This window comes from Salmo salar, unplaced genomic scaffold, assembly GCF_905237065.1.
Source record: "Salmo salar unplaced genomic scaffold, Ssal_v3.1, whole genome shotgun sequence".
Classification (NCBI taxonomy): Eukaryota; Metazoa; Chordata; class Actinopteri; order Salmoniformes; family Salmonidae; genus Salmo; species Salmo salar.
In genome coordinates, this window is record NW_025550925.1 from 171,633 (window position 1) to 190,468 (window position 18,836).

The 18,836-nt window shown below is 50.8% G+C and overlaps 1 protein-coding gene across 5 annotated transcripts in view; it reads left to right on the forward strand.

Moving 5' to 3' along the window:
- The window catches only part of LOC106592091 (probable JmjC domain-containing histone demethylation protein 2C), a 218,513-nt gene that overhangs the window by 102,340 nt on the left and 97,337 nt on the right, over positions 1 to 18,836 (forward strand). For all 5 annotated transcript variants that reach the window (XM_045714094.1, XM_045714096.1, XM_045714097.1 and 2 more), the window contains 8 exons: positions 1,268 to 4,260; positions 7,015 to 7,216; positions 10,193 to 10,407; positions 11,130 to 11,282; positions 13,338 to 13,427; positions 14,206 to 14,333; positions 16,025 to 16,247; positions 18,505 to 18,746. In XM_045714094.1, coding sequence (XP_045570050.1) covers positions 1,268 to 4,260; positions 7,015 to 7,216; positions 10,193 to 10,407; positions 11,130 to 11,282; positions 13,338 to 13,427; positions 14,206 to 14,333; positions 16,025 to 16,247; positions 18,505 to 18,746 — 4,246 coding nt within the window. The remainder of the gene's footprint in view (positions 1 to 1,267; positions 4,261 to 7,014; positions 7,217 to 10,192; positions 10,408 to 11,129; positions 11,283 to 13,337; positions 13,428 to 14,205; positions 14,334 to 16,024; positions 16,248 to 18,504; positions 18,747 to 18,836) is intronic.

Below are 18,836 nucleotides of genomic sequence, written 5' to 3' on the forward strand. Positions count from 1 at the left end.
GGCCACTCCAGGACCTCTTGAGCCACTCCTTTGTTGCCTTGGCCGTGTGTTTTGGGTCATTGTCATGCTGGAATACCCATCCACGACCCATTTTCAATGCCCTGGCTGAGGGAAGGAGGTTCTCACCCAAGATTTGACGGTACATGGCCCCATCCATCGTCCCTTTGATGCGGTGAAGTTGTCCTGTCCCCTTAGTAGAAAAACACCCCCAAAGCATAATGTTTCCACCTCCATGTTTGACGGTGGGGATGGTGTTCTTGGGGTCATAGGCAGCATTCCTCATCCTCCAAACACCGCGAGTTGAGTTGATGCCAAAGAGATCCATTTTGGTCTCATCTGACCACAACACTTTCACCCAGTTGTCCTCTGAATCATTCAGATGTTCATTGACAAATTCAGACGGGCATGTATATGTGCTTTCTTGAGCAAGGGGACCTTGCGGGCGCTGCAGGTTTTCAGTCCTTCACGGCGTAGTGTGTTACCAATTGTTTTCTTGGTGACTATGGTCCCAGCTGCCTTGAGATCATTGACAAGATCCTCCCGTGTAGTTCTGGGCTGATTCCTCACCGTTCTCATGATCATTGCAACTCCACGAGGTGAGATCTTGCATGGAGCCCCAGGCCGAGGGAGATTGACAGTTCTTTTGTTTCTTCCATTTGCGAATAATCGCACCAGCTGTCACCTTCTCACCAAGCTGCTTGGCAATGGTCTTGTATCCCATTCCAGCCTTGTGTAGGTCTACAGTCTTGTCCCTGACATCCTTGGAGAGCTCTTTGGTCTTGGCCATGGTGGAGAGTTTGGAATTTGATTGATTGATTGCTTCTGTGGACAGGTGTCTTTTATACAGGTAACAAGCTGAGATTAGGAGCACTCCCTTTAAGAGTGTGCTCCTAATCTCAGCTCGTTACCTGTATAAAAGACACCTGGGAGCCAGAAATCTTTTTGATTGAGAGGGGGTCAAATACTTATTTCCCTCATTAAAATGCAAATAATTGTATTACATTTTTGACATGCGTTTTTCTGGATTCTTTTGTTGTTATTCTGTCTCTCACTGTTCAAATAAACCTACCATTAAAATTATAGACTGATCATTTCTTTGTCAGTGGGCAAACATACAAAATCAGCAGGGGATCAAATACTTTTTCCCCCCTCACTGTAGTGCACTACTTTAGACCAGAGCTCTGTCTGGGAATAGTGCGCCATTTGAGACGAGGCCTGTGACTTCCTGTCTGGTCTGTAGTTGAATGTTATTTCTTTCTTTCCTCAGGGATTTGAAGGGTTTTGTGGACCCCATCAGAACCATCACTCTGGCCCATCTGAAGCAGGAGCAGGACCGTAGCAGAACCCCGCCCGGGAAGGACAGTCACCTGCACCACCTTTACCTTGAGGCCCATAATAAACAACAGCAACAGAGGATGGTCCAGCAGCAGCAGGAAGCAGGGCAGACGGACCGGGCCAGTAAGTATAAAGAGGAGAACAGACGGATCCTCCAGGAGAGCATTGAGGTGGCCCCCTTCACCGCTAAGATCTGCTTCAGTGAGACCGACAGGGAGCCTAATCCCTACCCCCGGATCCCCTCCCTGCCCCACCCCTACCCCCGGATCCCCTCGCTCCCCTCCCTCCCCCACCGCCTCCATCAGGAGAAGGAAACGGAGCGCCCTGCAGTAGACCTGTATCAGTTCAAACAGCAGGCCGCGTCCCAGCACAGTCTCCCCCCAAGTAACTACTTCACTACCCTGTCCAACAGTGTGGTCAACGAACCGCCGCGTCTCTACCCCTCTAAAGAGCTCAACTCATACTTTGAGAAGGTGAGCACGGCGCAGGACTCGGCAGCAGCCTCTAGTCTCTCTCTGGGAGGAGCGGCAGCGTTCAGCTCCAAGTCCCTGTCCAAACCCCCTCCTCTCATCAAACACCAGGTTGATGGGGAGGGTCTGCTAGGGAAGAAGATATCAGAGCAACTGAACCAGCAGGTAAGCCTATCCAACATGCAGAGGTATCGTCTCAGTACCATAGTCAGCCCTGTTAGTCCAGACCTCTCCCCTTCCTCCAGTCAGACCCAGAGCCTCTGTCAGACCCAGAGCCAGACCCAGACCCAGAGCCTCTGTCAGACCCAGAGTCGGATCCAGAGCCTCTGTCAGACCCAGACCCAGAGCCCCTGTCGGACCCAGACCCTAGCCCAGCTAAGGTCTATGCCAGCACTGCACCGCGCCCCCGTGTTCCACCCTCCTATCCAGCAGACACTGGACAGGAAGGAGGCAGGCTACGGTCGTTTGTCTCCACCCACCCTGACCCCCATCCAGCCAGTCAGCTCGGCCGGTAAAGTGTCTGAGCGGCAGAAACCGCCCACCCTTCTGCCCGAGCTACGGGAGGTCAGTGCCGTGTGTAAAGGCGGGGCAGCGATGACCTCATCCGAGGTGTGGCGAGCCGGCGACTCTCAGAGCCACGACAAGCTAGGATGGCATTCTGAAAGGAGCCCCGGCAGGAAGCCTGGGGCCACAACGGCGTCTGTTATCGTCCGTCCCTCTACGTGTATAAAGTACGACGGCTCGCCAGGCGCCAAGACCTCTTCCTCGGCCAAGGACTCTCTGACGGGGAGGATGTTCCCAGGCAGCAGGCCTCAGACAGTCTGTCTGAAACTGGCCTATGAGAGAGACAGGGAGTCTGGAGGGAAAGTAATCCTGCCAAACACTAACTTGGAGGAGGCTGTTTGCGTGCAGCAGTACAATAACAATTTTATGAGAGTGTCCCAGTCTCAGGGAACCTTTCCAGTCTCTGTCTCGGCTGCTGCCAACTCTGTGTGCAATAGGACTAGTGATTTGACTAGGGCAGTCTCCAACATGGCACCCTATGGTGTGCTGAGTGGAAGACAAGAGAGAACCTACTGTGGGCCCAACACCTTCAGTGCTAGCAGGACAGAGAGCTGTGGCCCTCGGGGCAGGGCCCTCCACTCAGGGCCTGGGTTAGGGCCAAGGGCCGAGCTCCAGCAACAGGAGGGGGGCTCCTCCAGGACCTCATCCCCCAACCTGCACCCCGGGTCCAGCCCCAGCCTGGCCAGCAGCACCCAGGCCTCTCCCAAGCCCGAGTCCAGCCTGGCCAGCAGCACCCAGGCCTCTCCCAACCCCAGCCAGTCCTACTATGGAAGCTTTATCCATCTGAAGAAGCACAAGGCAGCGTTGGCAGCAGCCCAGCAGTCCAGAGGTCCTAGCAGCAGCTCCAGAAGTCCAGAGGCCCTAGCAGCAGCAGCCCAGCAGTCCAGAGGTCCTAGCAACAGCTCCAGTGGTAGTGGTCTTGCGAGCTTGATTGAGCCATCTAACAGTAAAGCTCTTCACATCTCCCCTCCACCTCTCCTTGCCTCGGCCTCAGCCCAGGACCACAGAACCACAGCAAGCCCAGGACCACATCAAGCAGGAGCTAGCCCCAGCCCTGGCCCCCTCCCCAATGGCCAGCCAGCCCAGATGAACCAGAGCCAATCTCAACCCAACTGCCACAAGCTGAAGAAGGCCTGGCTCACCAGACACTCAGAGGAGGACAGGAACATAAACACTATGATTAAAACAGAGGAGGCTGATAAGTCTGTTACCACCTCTGTGAGCCCCACTGTGTCGAAGGCTGTTACCACCACTGTGAGCCCCTCTGTGTCGAAGGCTGTTACCACCACTGTGAGCCCCTCTGTGTCGAAGGCTGTTACCACCTCTGTGAGCCCCTCTGTGTCGAAGGCTGTTACCACCTCTGTGAGCCCCTCTGTGTCGAAGGCTGTTACCACCTCTGTGAGCCCCTCTGTGTCAAAGGCTGTTACCACCGCTGTGAGCCCCTCTGTGTCGAAGGCTGTTACCACCGCTGTGAGCCCCTCTGTGTCAAAGGCTGTTACCACCTCTGTGAGCCCCTCTGTGTCTGAGATGGAAATGATCAAGCCTTGCACCGTCACTCTGATTGCTTCTACCTCCAGTGATGTGGAGATGAAGATAGAGGAGGTCAAAGGTCAGGAGGACAAGATGGCCGCCGAGGACAGGAATACGTGGCGTGGGAGCAAGAGGGTGTACGACCACGACTCGGCCTCAGAGAGCGGAGAGGACTCTGACGCCAGCGAGAGCAGCAAGCAGGAGCAGAGGGCTAAGAGGCAGCCCAAACCCACCTACAAGAAGAAACAGAACGACATGCAGAGGAGGAAAGGAGAGGGAGAGAGAGACGAGGAGGAGCTGAAACCCAACGGGATCTTTAGGAGCGCCAGGGAGAAGACCAAGCTGAAACAGTCCAGCAACAGTAAGTCAAGCATTCAAGGGACATTTCAAAATGTTTCAACTTCATAATCATCCACTCCAGCACCACGCCAACATTACCATATCAGTACCAGCACCACCCCAACATTACCATATCTACTCCAGCACCACCCCAACATTACCGTATCAGCTCCAGCACCACCCCAACACATTAACGTATCAGCTCCAGCACCAACCCAACATTACCATACCCCCCTCCAGCAGCACCCCAACATTACCATATCAGCTCCAGCACCACCCCAACATTACCATATCAGCACCAACCCAACATTACCATATCCTCTCCAGCACCACACCGACATTACCATATCTACTCCAGCACCACCCCAACATTACCATGTGAAAATGGTGCGTTTCTGTTTTGTAGTAAGAAGATAGAGGAAGATAAGTGTTTTCAGAGAATGCCTCCTCACAATTGGTCAAATTACATGATGCACACCGACCATGTCATTGGGAACACTTCCTCTGTTTTACTGCAAAACATAGAAACGCACCATTTTCACACGTGTTGACGTTGGGATGGTGTTGGAGCTGATGAATGTAAAGTTGGTGTGTTTCTATGTAAATGTATGTAAAGTTTCCCTTTAATAACGCACGCATGCAGACACACAGACACACGTACCTCTCAAATAAATATGATTTCAATTTCTAATAACATTCTAACAAGGTCAACTCAGTCTCTCAGCTCATCATAGGTTAGCTGGCCTTATTATAAATGCCATGTTATTATGATGAGTGTTTCTGTTTCTTACACAGCGTGAATATGAGCTGGCTGATGTTGTTATTGGTTCCTAAAGGGGAGAGGTATATACTCTGTTTGGAACATGAGATTATCTGACATTGCGCCGACTAAACTGTCCATCTGGACGTTATTTGTTGAAGTTTGTTCGTTTTCCTATTTTCCCGAATCACAAACCAATTAGTTATTCTTAAATTTGCTTGAGCAATGTTCTCTTGACAATCGTGTAGCGTTCTTAAGGAAGCTTGGTGTTTCCAATAGTGACTTCCTCTCCCCGATGACCGTACCTCGACTGAGTCCTAGATGCAGGACGCGGGGATTGTTTGGGACTTTGGTCAGAGCAAATGTCTTGTCTGCCTGGCCGTGGTGCATGCGGTAGCTGCCCACGCACAACCCAACTCCTCTGTCGCCGGTTGCGACAGGGTACTCGAAGGGAGAGGTTCGATGGGTACTCCCGGCCGCCTGAGCGTGCCTCACTCAGGCACCGCTTGCCTCTCTTTCCAGACTCTGTCGATGAAGGGTCCGGTCCCACCTCAGTGATCTGGTCGTATGGACTTTCGAGACCAGGCTAGCTAAACAGGCTCTGCACAGCGTGCTAGCCAGGTTGGCTAACTCGCCCCACGTTGGAGTTGATGCGGTAGCTCTCTAGTTTAGTACACGTAGCGTTAAGGCTCTTGGTTATTAGTAAAGGACCGTGCTACGGTCTAAGAGGCTAGCTAACCTAGCTTACACTAAAAAGCTTCCAGCTATAGAAACTTTTCAGGATCTGGGGACCCATGCCAAATCTTTTCAGTCTCCTGAGGGGGAATAGACTTTGTCGTGCCCTCTTCACGACTGTCTTGGTGTGTTTGGAACATGATAGTTTGTTGGTGATGTGGACACCAAGGAACTTCAAGCTCTCAACCTGTTCCACTACAGCCCAGTTGATGAGAATGGGGGCGTCCTTTTCCTGTAGTCCACAGTCATCTCTTTTGTCTTGATCACGTTGAGGGAGAGGTTGTTGTCCTGGCACCACACTGCCAGGTCTCTGACCTCCTCCCTATAGGCTGTCTCATCGTTGTCGGTGATCAGGCCTACAACTGTTGTGTCATCAGCAAACTTAATGATGGTGTTGGAGTCGTGCCTGGCCATGCAGTCATGGTTGAACAGGGAGTACAGGAGGGGACTGAGCACGCACCCCTGAGGGGCCCCCGTGTTGAGGATCAGCTTGGCGGATGTGTTGTTACCTACCCTTACAACCTGGGGGCGAACCGTCAGGATGTCCAGGATCCACATACTTTTGTGAGGTTGTATCGCTTGGATGTCACTGCTCCCAGTCTAGTGCACAGTGTGTTTACAGCTGGGACAGGACAGGGTTGTTAGGCAGAGCTCAGTCTGGGTGGTCAGCCATGGCCCGTTTCCTTAAGTATCCGCTTGGTCCGGCTTGGGGCGGGATTCTTGTTCCCCTTAGTCCCCATAGTGTTGTACTGACTGAAAGGGAACAGAACGTTATGACTTACTACTGTTCCCTGAAGGAGGGAAACCGGGTACAACACCTGCGTCGCCTGGTTCTGGGCTCGGTGAAGAGCGGTACTGAATTGAAGGAATGAATCCAAGCCGCAAGATTCTCCCCTGTGGAAGGTGGGGCTTTCAGAGAGGTGCGGATTTCATTGGCCTTCTCAGGCGTGATTTTAGTTCTTCGTTCAAAGTGGCGAGAGTGTGACTCCCCATAGTTGTACCATGTGTCCCTCCTTCAGGGAACAGTAGTTCTAGTCACAACGTTATGTTTTTCTGATCGTCTTTATATCCATAATGAGTTGTAAATTGAATTGACCTCAACTCTGGTGTAGAGAAATACATAAGACCTCTAGCTACAGTACATAGGGCTGCTTACATCCTGTTCACCTTATTTATGTCCCCATCCGGTACCAGATGGTATCCCCCGCTCTGTGCTGAAGGACTGATCATGTCTCTGTATTAGATATCATAGTAACCGTCTCTGTCCCCATCCGGTACCAGATGGTATCCCCCGCTCTGTGCTGAAGGACTGGAGGAAGGTGAAGAAGCTGAAGCAGACGGGGGAGTCGTTCCTGCAGGACGACTCGTGCTCCGAGATTGGACCCAACCTGCAGAAGTGTCGGGAGTGTCGTGTTGTCCGCAGCAAGAAGGGGGAGCAGCCTGCTCATTCCCCTGTTTTCTGCCGTTTCTACAACTTCCGCCGGTGAGTCTGATTGGCTGATTCAGTCTTGTTTTGTCTGGTGTCCGATTAGCTGCTCCGCTGGTATTTGATTGGCTGCTCTGTCTCCCGGCTAGTGTCTGATTGGCTGCTTTGCTCGGCTGGTCCACTTTGCCGCCACATGGTTGCCAGAGATTATTTAGGTCATTGTATACGTTCTCCAACAATTTATCTGTTAATGTCTCTGTCAGTGAACACTGCCTCAGTCAGTCAGTCCATCTGTTATTGTCTGTCAGTGTTGGTTCTAGGGTTAGTGTTGGTTCTAGGGTTAGTGTTGGTTCTAGGGTTAGTGTTGGTTCTGGGGTTGGTGTTGGTTCTGGGGTTGGTGTTGGTTCTGGGGTTGGTGTTGGTTCTGGGGTTGGTGTTGGTTCCGGGGTTGGTTCCGGTTCCGGGGTTGGTTCCGGTTCCGGGGTTGGTTCCGGTTCCGGGGTTGGTTCCGGTTCCGGGGTTGGTGTTGGTTCCTTTGATGGTTCCGGGGTTGGTGTTGGTTCCGGTGATGGTTCTGGGGTTGGTGTTGGTTCTGGGGTTGGTGTTGGTTCCGGGGTTGGTGTTGGTTCGGGGTTGGTGTTGGTGTTGGTTCCAGTGTTGGTGATGGTTCCGGGACTGGTGTTGGTGATGGTTCCGGGGCTGGTGTTGGTGATGGTTCCGGGGCTGGTGTTGGTGTTGGTTCCGGGGCTGGTGTTGGTGTTGGTTCCGGGGCTGGTGTTGGTGTTGGTTCCGGGGCTGGTGTTGGTGTTGGTTCCGGGGCTGGTGTTGGTGTTGGTTCCGGGGCTGGTGTTGGTGTTGGTTCCGGGGCTGGTGTTGGTGTTGGTTCCGGGGCTGGTGTTGGTGTTGGTTCCGGGGCTGGTGTTGGTGTTGGTTCCGGGGCTGGTGTTGGTGTTGGTTCCGGGGCTGGTGTTGGTGATGGTTCCGGGGTTGGTGTTGGTTCCGGAGTTGGTTTTGGTTCCCGGGGTTGGTGTTGGTACCGGGGTTGGTGTTGGTACCGAGGTTGGTGATGGTACCGGGGTTGGTGTTGATGGTACCGGGGTTGGTGTTGATGGTACTGGGGTTGGTGTTGATGGTTCCGGGGTTGGTGTTGGTTCCGGGGTTGGTGTTGGTTACGGGGTTGTTGTTGGTTCCGGGGTTGGTGTTGGTTCCGGGGTTGGTGTTGGTTACGGGGTTGGTTCCGGGGTTGGTGTTGGTTCCGGGGTTGGTGATGGTTCCGGGGTTGGTGTTGGTTCCGGGGTTGGTGTTGGTTCCGGGGTTGGTGTTGGTTCCGGGGTTGGTGTTGGTTCCGGGGTTGGTGTTGATGGTTCCGGGGTTGTTGTTGGTTCCGGGGTTGGTGTTGGTTCCGGGGTTGGTGTTGGTTACGGGGTTGGTGATGGTTCCGGGGTTGGTGTTGGTTCCGGGGTTGGTGTTGGTTCCGGGGTTGTTGTTGGTTCCGGGGTTGGTGTTGGTTCCGGGGTTGGTGTTGATGGTTCCGGGGTTGGTGTTGATGGTTCCGGGGTTGTTGTTGGTTCCGGGGTTGGTGTTGGTTCTGGGGTTGTTGTTGGTTCCGGGGTTGGTGTTGGTTCCGGGGTTGGTGTTGGTTCCGGGGTTGGTGTTGATGGTTCTGGGGTTGGTGTTGGTTCTGGGGTTGGTGTTGGTTCCGGGGTTGGTGTTGGTTCCGGGGTAGTTTTGGTTCCGGGGTTGGTGTTGGTGTTTGGTTCCGGGGTTGGTGTTGGTTCCGGGGTTGGTGTTGGTTCCGGGGTTGGTGTTGGTACCGGGGTTGGTGTTGGTACTGGGGTTGGTGATGGTTCCGGGGTTGGTGTTGGTTCCGGAGTTGGTTTTGGTTCCCGGGGTTGGTGTTGGTACCGGGGTTGGTGTTGGTACCGAGGTTGGTGATGGTACCGGGGTTGGTGTTGATGGTTCTGGGGTTGGTGATGGTTCTGGGGTTGGTGTTGATGGTTCCGGGGTTGGTGTTGGTTCCGGGGTTGGTGTTGGTTACGGGGTTGTTGTTGGTTCCGGGGTTGGTGTTGGTTCCGGGGTTGGTGTTGGTTACGGGGTTGGTTCCGGGGTTGGTGTTGGTTCCGGGGTTGGTGTTGGTTCCGGGGTTGGTGATGGTTCCGGGGTTGGTGTTGGTTCCGGGGTTGGTGTTGGTTCCGGGGTTGGTGTTGGTTCCGGGGTTGGTGTTGGTTCCGGGGTTGGTGTTGATGGTTCCGGGGTTGTTGTTGGTTCCGGGGTTGGTGTTGGTTCCGGGGTTGGTGTTGGTTCCAGGGTTGTTGTTGGTTCCGGGGTTGGTGTTGGTTCCGGGGTTGGTGTTGATGGTTCCGGGGTTGTTGTTGGTTCCGGGGTTGGTGTTGATGGTTCCGGGGTTGTTGTTGGTTCTGGGGTTGTTGTTGGTTCCGGGGTTGGTGTTGGTTCCGGGGTTGGTGTTGGTTCCGGGGTTGGTGTTGGTTCCGGGGTTGGTGTTGATGGTTCTGGGGTTGGTGTTGGTTCTGGGGTTGGTGTTGGTTCGGGTTGGTGTGATGTTCTGTGTGGTTCGCGGGTTGGTGTTGATGGTTCTGGGGTTGGTGTTGGTTCTGGGGTTGGTGTTGGTTCCGGGGTTGGTGTTGATGGTTCTGGGGTTGGTGTTGGTTCCGGGGTTGGTGTTGGTTCCGGGGTAGTTTTGGTTCCGGGGTTGGTGTTGGTGTTTGGTTCCGGGGTTGGTGTTGGTTCCGGGGTTGGTGTTGGTTCCGGGGTTGGTGTTGGTTCCGGGGTTGGTGTTGGTGATGGTTCCGGGGTTGGTGTTGGTGATGGTTCCGGGGTTGGTGTTGGTTCCGGGGTTGGTGTTGGTGATGGTTCTAGGGTTGGTGATGGTTCTAGGGTTGGTGTTGGTTCTAGGGAGGCTGTGGTAGTGTATTCTGTCATTATGGTGTTGCCTTCTGACAGGGAGGAGCAACAGTCTATCTAGTTTGTGTCTGCGCCTCTCATTAACATGTTGTCTCTCCCTTTTCTCTCCAGCCTGTCCTACAGTAAGAATGGAGTGATCCGTGTGGACGGCTTCTCCACTCCAGATCAGTTTGATGAGGAGGATCTGTCCCTCTGGGCTCCTGATGTATACGAGGAGAATGAGTTGGACCCAGACTCCTCCAAGTACATCCTCTCATATATAGGAGACCAGTTCTGTCAGATGGTCACCACTGAGAACACTGCTGCTTCATGGATCAAAAAAGATGGTATGCAGAGGAGCACGGAGAAGTGTTGTTGTTGTTAGTCTGAAAGGCAGAGGAGCACGGAGAAGTGTTGTTGTTAGTCTGAAATGCAGAGGAGCACAGAGAAGTGTTGTTGTTAGTCTGAAAGGCAGAGGAGAACAGAGAAGTGTTGTTGTTGTTAGTCTGAAAGGCAGAGGAGCACAGAGAAGTGTTGTTAGTCTGAAAGGCAGAGGAGCACAGAGAAGTGTTGTTAGTCTGAAAGGCAGAGGAGGACAGAGAAGTGTTGTTGTTAGTCTCAAAGGCAGAGGAGCACAAATAAGTGTTGTTAGTCTGAAAGGCAGAGGAGCACGGAGAAGTGTTGTTGTTGTTAGTCTGAAAGGCAGAGGAGCACAGAGAAGTGTTGTTAGTCTGAAAGGCAGAGGAGCACAGAGAAGTGTTGTTAGTCTGAAAGGCAGAGGAGCACAGAGAAGTGTTGTTGGTCTGAAAGGCAGAGGAGCACAGAGAAGTGTTGTTGTTAGTCTGAAAGGCTAACAGTGTTACTGTAGAAAGCCAGGGTCAAACCTCAAGCTATTATCTGTGTGTTTAACAGGTCATACCATCCTGAACTGAAGGTTTTATTGTAACAACGTTTACAGCCCTCTGAGGCCAGACTAGTTTATAAAGTCTTCTGGATGAAGGAATCATTCTGTCCTATTGAGTCTGTTCTGTTGTCTTCATCCTCCCTGTTTGTGTGCTTTGCCCTGCAGCCAAGATGGCCTGGAAGAGGGCTGTGAGAGGGGTCCGGGAGATGTGTGACGCGTGCGAAGCCACCTTGTTTAACATTCACTGGGTCTGCCACAAGTGTGGCTTTGTGGTTTGTCTGGACTGTTACAAGGCGAAGGAGAGGAAGAGCTCCAAAGGTCAGTCAACATTTAGGATTTTAACATTTAAAAACCTCTTCCTTTCCACCATAGACAAGTAGAGGATACAGGTTTTTCTCCCCCTCTCCCTCTCTCTCCCTCCCTCTCCCTCTCTCCCTCTCCCTCTCCCTCTCTCTCTCTCCCTCTCCCTCTCCCTCTCCATCTCTCTCTCCCTCCCTCTCCCTCTCCATCTCTCTCTCCTTCTCTCATCTCTCTCTCCATCTCTCTCTCCCTCTCTCCATCTCTCTCTCCTTCTCTCCATCTCTCTCTCCATCTCTCTCTCCCTCGCCCTCTCTCCATCTCTCTCTCCATCTCCCTCTCCCTCTCTCCATCTCTCTCTCCCTCTCCCTCTCCCTCTCTCCATCTCTCTCTCCCCCTCCCTCTCCCTCTCTCCCTCTCCATCTCTCCCCCTCCCTTTCTCCCCCTCCCTCCCTCCCTCCCTCCCTCTCTCTCCTCTCTCTCCAAGGTGGGGGTCTGGTTGAGACAGACATTGTGTTGTTCTGATGGTTGGTTGGTCACAGGGCCCTGGGCAGGTGTAAATCACCATGACGACAGACAGAGGGCATATCTGCTGTCCCCAGCCTGCCCCCTACTGCCTGCTATAGTAGTGGTAGGGGACTGTCTGTGTGCTTCTCTCTGTCTCTGTCTGTCTGGCTCTGGCTCCAACTCAAAGGGCTTTATTGGCATGGGAAACACATGTTTATTACCTAAACAAGTGAAATAAACATTACTCTGTCTGCCTGTCTGGACGGCAACCCTCCAGCTCCTACAGAGCGTGGAACCCCCATCCATCACAGCTCCTACAGAGCGTGGAACCCCCATCCATCACAGCTCCTACAGAGTGTGGAACCCCCATCCGTCACAGCTCCTACAGAGTGTGGAACCCCCATCCGTCACGGCTCCTACAGAGTGTGGAACCCCATCCGTCACGGCTCCTACAGAGTGTGGAACCCCATCCGTCACGGCTCCTACAGTGTGTGGAACCCCATCCGTCACGGCTCCTACAGAGTGTGGAACCCCCATCCGTCACGGCTCCTACAGAGTGTGGAACCCCCATCCGTCACGGCTCCTACAGAGTGTGGAACCCCCATCCGTCACGGCTCCTACAGAGCGTGGAAACCCCATCCGTCACGGCTCCTACAGAGCGTGGAAACCCCATCCGTCACGGCTCCTACAGAGCGTGGAAACCCCATCCGTCACGGCTCCTACAGAGCGTGGAAACCCCATCCGTCACGGCTCCTACAGAGCGTGGAAACCCCATCCGTCACGGCTCCTACAGAGCGTGGAAACCCCATCCGTCACGGCTCCTACAGAGCGTGGAAACCCCATCCGTCACGGCTCCTACAGAGCGTGGAAACCCCATCCGTCACGGCTCCTACAGAGCGTGGAAACCCCATCCGTCACGGCTCCTACAGAGCGTGGAAACCCCATCCGTCACGGCTCCTACAGAGCGTGGAACCCCCATCCGTCACGGCTCCTACAGAGCGTGGAACCCCCATCCGTCACGGCTCCTACAGAGCGTGGAAACCCCATCTGTCACGGTGTGTTATTAGCAATAACCGTAGTATAGTTGATATGATTCCCCATGTTGATAAACAGCAGCAGAGGATTCATCCTAATTCTCCAGTTCAACCTGTAAACCTCCTGAGAGTCTGGGTGGAACATCAACACGGTCTGTTCTCATGTAGTGGCTGAGGCCCAAATGGGACCCAATTCCCTTTATAGTGGAACACTCCAACACCCGCAGAGCCCTGGTTAAAGTAGTGCGCTATAAAAGGGAATAGAGTAGCGTTTGAGAAGCAGCCAGACGTGGTTTCCATTGAGATCTGACAGGGTTTGTGTGGCTCAGTTGGTAGAGCATGGTGTTTGCAACGCCAGGGTTGTGGGTTCGATTCCCACGGGGGACCAGTACGAAAAAAAATGTATGAAATGTATGCATTCACTACTGTAAGTCGCTCTGGATAAGAGCGTCTGCTAAATGACTAAAATGTAAATGTAAAAATGTTTGTGACTGTTGGTTTGAGGGTAGTAATGTGTGTTTCGTTGTTCCTCCAGATAAAGAGCTGTATGCCTGGCTGAAGTGTGTCAAGGGACAGCAGCATGGTCACAAGTACTTGATGCCAACACAGATTATCCCAGGAACTGGTAGGAACCAATGATTTATGTTCCTCTCTCTCTGTCTGGACCTCAGCCAGGGCTGGAATAGCTTTCATTATTCAGGAAACTACAACACAAGACAGGACTCCATTACAACACAAGACAGGACTCCATTATAACACAAGACAGGACTCCATTATAACGCAAGACAGGACTCCATTATAACGCAAGACAGGACTCCATTACAACGCAAGACAGGACTCCATTACAACGCAAGACAGGACTCCATTACAACGCAAGACAGGACTCCATTACAACGCAAGACAGGACTCCATTACAACGCAAGACAGGACTCCATTACAACGCAAGACAGGACTCCATTACAACGCAAGACAGGACTCCATTACAACGCAAGACAGGACTCCATTACAACGCAAGACAGGACTCCATTACAACGCAAGACAGGACTCCATTACAACGCAAGACAGGACTCCATTACAACGCAAGACAGGACTCCATTACAACGCAAGACAGGACAGGACTTCAAAGTATATGATAAACCCTGAAAAAGCCCTGCTGGGTTTCACTGGTTCTACTGTGTCAGTGTGAGGTTTGCTGGAGGAACAGCCCAGTCTTTGGCCTGGTTTAGGATACTCTTCATATGTCAACTGGAAACAGAGAAGCAGACTTTAATTCACCTGGTTTCACTGTTTTTTTTTCTTCTTTTCCTAGCTAGTTTTCCATTGTTCTCCTCTGACAATAACACAGTGTAACTGTAGCATGCTGACAGACGTGTGTAGTAATGAAGAGTGGGTCTGGTTTGCAGTTCTAGCAGAGGTGGTGAACGCCATGCATCTGTTCAGGGAGAAGGACAGCGTCAGGGCACCATGTGTCTGTACTGGGAAACACACCAGTCTACTCAACAAGCTGCCAGTTACCAACGGAGTCTCTCAGGTATGGAGATACGCTGCTGTTACTGCTCTGTTACTTCTGCGTCCCCAAGTAGCACCCTATTCACTATATAGTGCACTACTTTAGACCAGAGCCCTATGGCACCCTATTCCCTATATAGTGCACTACTTTAGACCAGGGCCCTATGGAACCGTATTCACTACATGGGAATAAGGTGGTATTTGGGACACACATTCTGGTTTCCAGTACTGCCGAACCCAGTGATTCAGCCTCTGTCCTGCTCTGGAATGTAGAGCTCTGTCTGTTAGCTCAGTAATGTAGACTAGTTAGAGCTCTGTCTGTTAGCTCAGTAATATAGACTAGTTAGAGCTCTGTCTGTTAGCTCAGTAATATAGACTAGTTAGAGCTCTGTCTGTTAGCTCAGTAATATAGACTAGTTAGAGCTCTGTCTGTTAGCTCAGTAATGTAGACTAGTTAGAGCTCTGTCTGTTAGCTCAGTAATGTAGACTAGTTAGAGCCCTGTCTGTTAGTTCTGGAATGTAGACTAGTTAGAGCTCTGTCTGTTAGCTCAGTAATGTAGACTAGTTAGAGCTCTGTCTGTTAGCTCAGTAATGTAGACTAGTTAGACATCTGTCTGTTAGCTCAGTAATGTAGACTAGTTAGAGCTCTGTCTGTTACCTCAGTAATGTAGACTAGTTAGAGCTCTGTCTGTCAGCTCAGTCATGTAGACTAGTTAGAGCTCTGTTAGCTCAGTAATATAGACTAGTTAGAGCTCTGTCTGTTAGCTCAGTAATGTAGACTAGTTACAGCTCTGTTAGCTCAGTAATGTAGACTAGTTAGAGCTCTGTCTGTTAGCTCAGTAATGTAGACTAGTTAGAGCTCTGTCTGTTAGCTCAGTAATGTAGACTAGTTAGAGCTCTGTCTGTCAGCTCAGTAATGTAGACTAGTTAGAGCTCTGTTAGTTCTGGAATGTAGACTAGTTAGAGCTCTGTCTGTTAGCTCAGTAATGTAGACTAGTTAGAGCTCTGTCTGTTAGCTCAGTAATGTAGACTAGTTAGACATCTGTCTGTTAGCTCAGTAATGTAGACTAGTTAGAGCTCTGTCTGTTACCTCAGTAATGTAGACTAGTTAGAGCTCTGTCTGTCAGCTCAGTAATGTAGACTAGTTAGAGCTCTGTTAGCTCAGTAATATAGACTAGTTAGAGCTCTGTCTGTTAGCTCAGTAATGTAGACTAGTTACAGCTCTGTTAGCTCAGTAATGTAGACTAGTTAGAGCTCTGTCTGTTAGCTCAGTAATGTAGACTAGTTAGAGCTCTGTCTGTTAGCTCAGTAATGTAGACTAGTTAGAGCTCTGTCTGTCAGCTCAGTAATGTAGACTAGTTAGAGCTCTGTTAGCTCAGTAATATAGACTAGTTAGAGCTCTGTCTGTTACTAGTTAGAGCTCTGTCTGTTAGCTCAGTAATGTAGACTAGTTAGAGCTCTGTCTGTTAGCTCAGTAATGTAGACTAGTTAGAGCTCTGTCTGTTAGCTCAGTAATGTAGACTAGTTAGAGCTCTGTCTGTTAGCTCTGTAATGTAGACTAGTTTAGAGCTCTCCCTTTCCTTCCAGACTTGATTTTGAAATGTGTGTTGTTGACCTGCGTCTCCACCTGTCTCTCCTGGTCAGGTTCTCCAGAACGTGTTGTTGTTGACATGTTGTTGTTGACCTGCGTCTCCACCTGTCTCTCCTGGTCAGGTTCTCCAGAACGTGTTAAACCACAGCAACAAGGTCTCTCTATGTAACGTGAAGACAGAGCCTGGACAGCTGAACCCCATTCAGGGTAAAGCTGAGAGGAACGGAGGCTCCAGCCCTGCCTCAGACATCTCCTCTGACTCCAAACGGACTCCCCCGGAGTCCCAGAGTCCTCTTCACTTCCTGGCTGACCTGGCTGAGCAAAAGTCACGAGAAGAAAAGAAAGGTACATCACGCTAGCCAACACACACCGCACCCTGTCTGCTGGTCCGTCTGACTGTTAGCCCGGACCGCTGACAACGTTCCTCTAAGTGTGTGTCTAGTTTGTGTACTTGTTAGGCTGCCAGCAGAATTCTAACCCTCCTGTTTAGGGCTCAGTATGACTGTAGTTATACAGCAGTATTCCAACCCTCCTGTTTAGGGCTCAGTATGACTGTAGTTATACAGCAGCGTTCCAACCCTCCTGTTTAGGGCGCAGTATTCCAACCCTCCTGTTTTGGGCTCAGTATGACTGTAGTTATACAGTCATGGCCAAAATATAGAGAATGACACAAATATTAATTTCCACAAAGTTTGCTGCTTCAGTGTCTTTAGATATTTTTGTCAGATGTTACTATGGAATACTGAAGTATAATTACAAGCATTTCATAAGTGTCAAAGGCTTTTATTGACAATTACATGAAGTTGATGCAAAGAGTCAATATTTGCAGTGTTGACCCTTCTTTTTCAAGACCTCTGCAATCCGCCCTGGCATGCTGTCAATTAACTTCTGGGCCACATCCTGACTGATGGCCGCACATTCTTGCATAATCAATGCTTGGAGTTTGTCAGAATTTGTGGGGTTTTGTTTGTCAACCCGCCTCTTGAGGATTGACCACAAGTTCTCAATGGGATTAAGGTCTGGGAAGTTTCCTGGCCATGGACCCAAAATATCGATGTTTTGTTCCCCGAGCCACTTAGTTATCACTTTTGCCTTATGGCAAGGTGCTCCATCATGTTGGAAAGGGCATTGTTCGTCACCAAACTGTTCCTGGATGGTTGGGAGAAGTTGCTCTCGGGGGATGTGTTGGTACCATTCTTTATTCATGGCTGTGTTCTTAGGCAAAATTGTGAGTGAGCCCACTCCCTTGGCTGAGAAGCAACCCCACACATGAATGGTCTCAGGATGCTTTACTGTTGGCATGACACAGGACTGATGGTAGCGCTCACCTTGCCTTCTCCGGACAAGCTTTTTTCCGGATGCCCCAAACAATTGGAAATGGGATTCATCAGAGAAAATGACTTTACCCCAGTCCTCAGCAGTCCAATCCCTGTACCTTTTGCAGAATATCAGTCTGTCCCTGATGTTTTTCCTGGAGAGAGGTGGCTTCTTTGCTGCCCTTCTTGACACCAGGCCATCCTCCAAATGTCTTTGCCTCACTGTGCGTGCAGATGCACTCACACCTGCCTGCTGCCATTCCTGAGCAAGCTCTGAACTGGTGGTGCCCCGATCCCGCAGCTGAATCAACTTTAAGAGACGTCCAGGCGCTTGCTGGACTTTCTTGGGCGCCCTGAAGCCTTCTTCACAACAATTGAACCGCTCTCCTTGAAGTTGTTGATGATCCGATAAATGGCTGATTTAGGTGCACTCTTACTGGCAGCAATATCCTTGCCTGTGAAGCCCTTTTTGTGCAAAGCAATGATGACGGCACGTGTTTCCTTGCAGGTAACCATGGTTGACAGAGGAAGAACAATAATTCCAAGCACCACCCTCCTTTTGAAGCTTCCAGTCTGTTATTCGAACTCAATCAGCATGACAGTGATCTCCAGCCTTGTCCTCGTCAACACTCACACCTGTGTTAACGAGAGAATCACTGACATAATGTCAGCTGGTCCTTTTGTGGCAGGGCTGAAATGCAGTGGAAATGTTTTTGGGGGATTCAGTTCATTTGCATGGCAAAGAGGGACTTTGCAATTAATTTCAATTCATCTGATCACTCTTCATAACATTCTGGAGTATATGCAAATTGTCATCATGCAAACTGAGGCAGCAGACTTTGTGAAAATGTATATTTGTGTCATTCTCAAAACTTTTGGCCACGACTGTACAGCACTATTCCAACCCTCCTGTTTAGGGCTCAGTATGACTGCAGCCACATGTTAATCCATCCCATTCGCTCAACCCAACCTGCCTAGAAACTGTCATGTTTAACATCTTGTCATTGTCAGAGATGATATGTATATGGTGGATAATTTGTTTTGTATCATTTTATATCCTGTTTGGACAGCGGTCTTTGGTAGTTGAGGTGTGTTGTAACTGGTGTGTCGCTGTGTTGTGGATTCATACATATTTCTGTCATTATTGTGATAATGTGATGATGGATAATGTATTATCTTGTAACGGGTAAAGTGTGTAACATGTTGATGATATCTCCAGAGAGGTTAGTTGTTACTGCTGTGTGATGATGATGATTTATAACTGATGGATCTTGTCTCTGGTGTAGAAAACAAGGAGTCTCCTCTGGGTAAGGTGGGCAAGGAGGACAAGGTCAGTAGCATGGAGTCTCTCCACTGTAAAGCGTCTAGCCTGGAGTCTCTCCACTGTAAAGCGTCTAGCCTGGTATCTAACATCACAGAACAGGGCTCGACTCTGAGAGACCTCCTAACTACCACCGCTGGTAAACTCCGTCTGGGCTCTACTGATGCTGGCATCGCCTTCGCTCCTGTATACTCCACCGCAGCACAGGTACGTGGCTGGGACAGAGAGACACACACACCCAGGAATAACGCTGTATTATTTCTCCAGACTGATTTGTGTGTTCTAATGCAGTATATG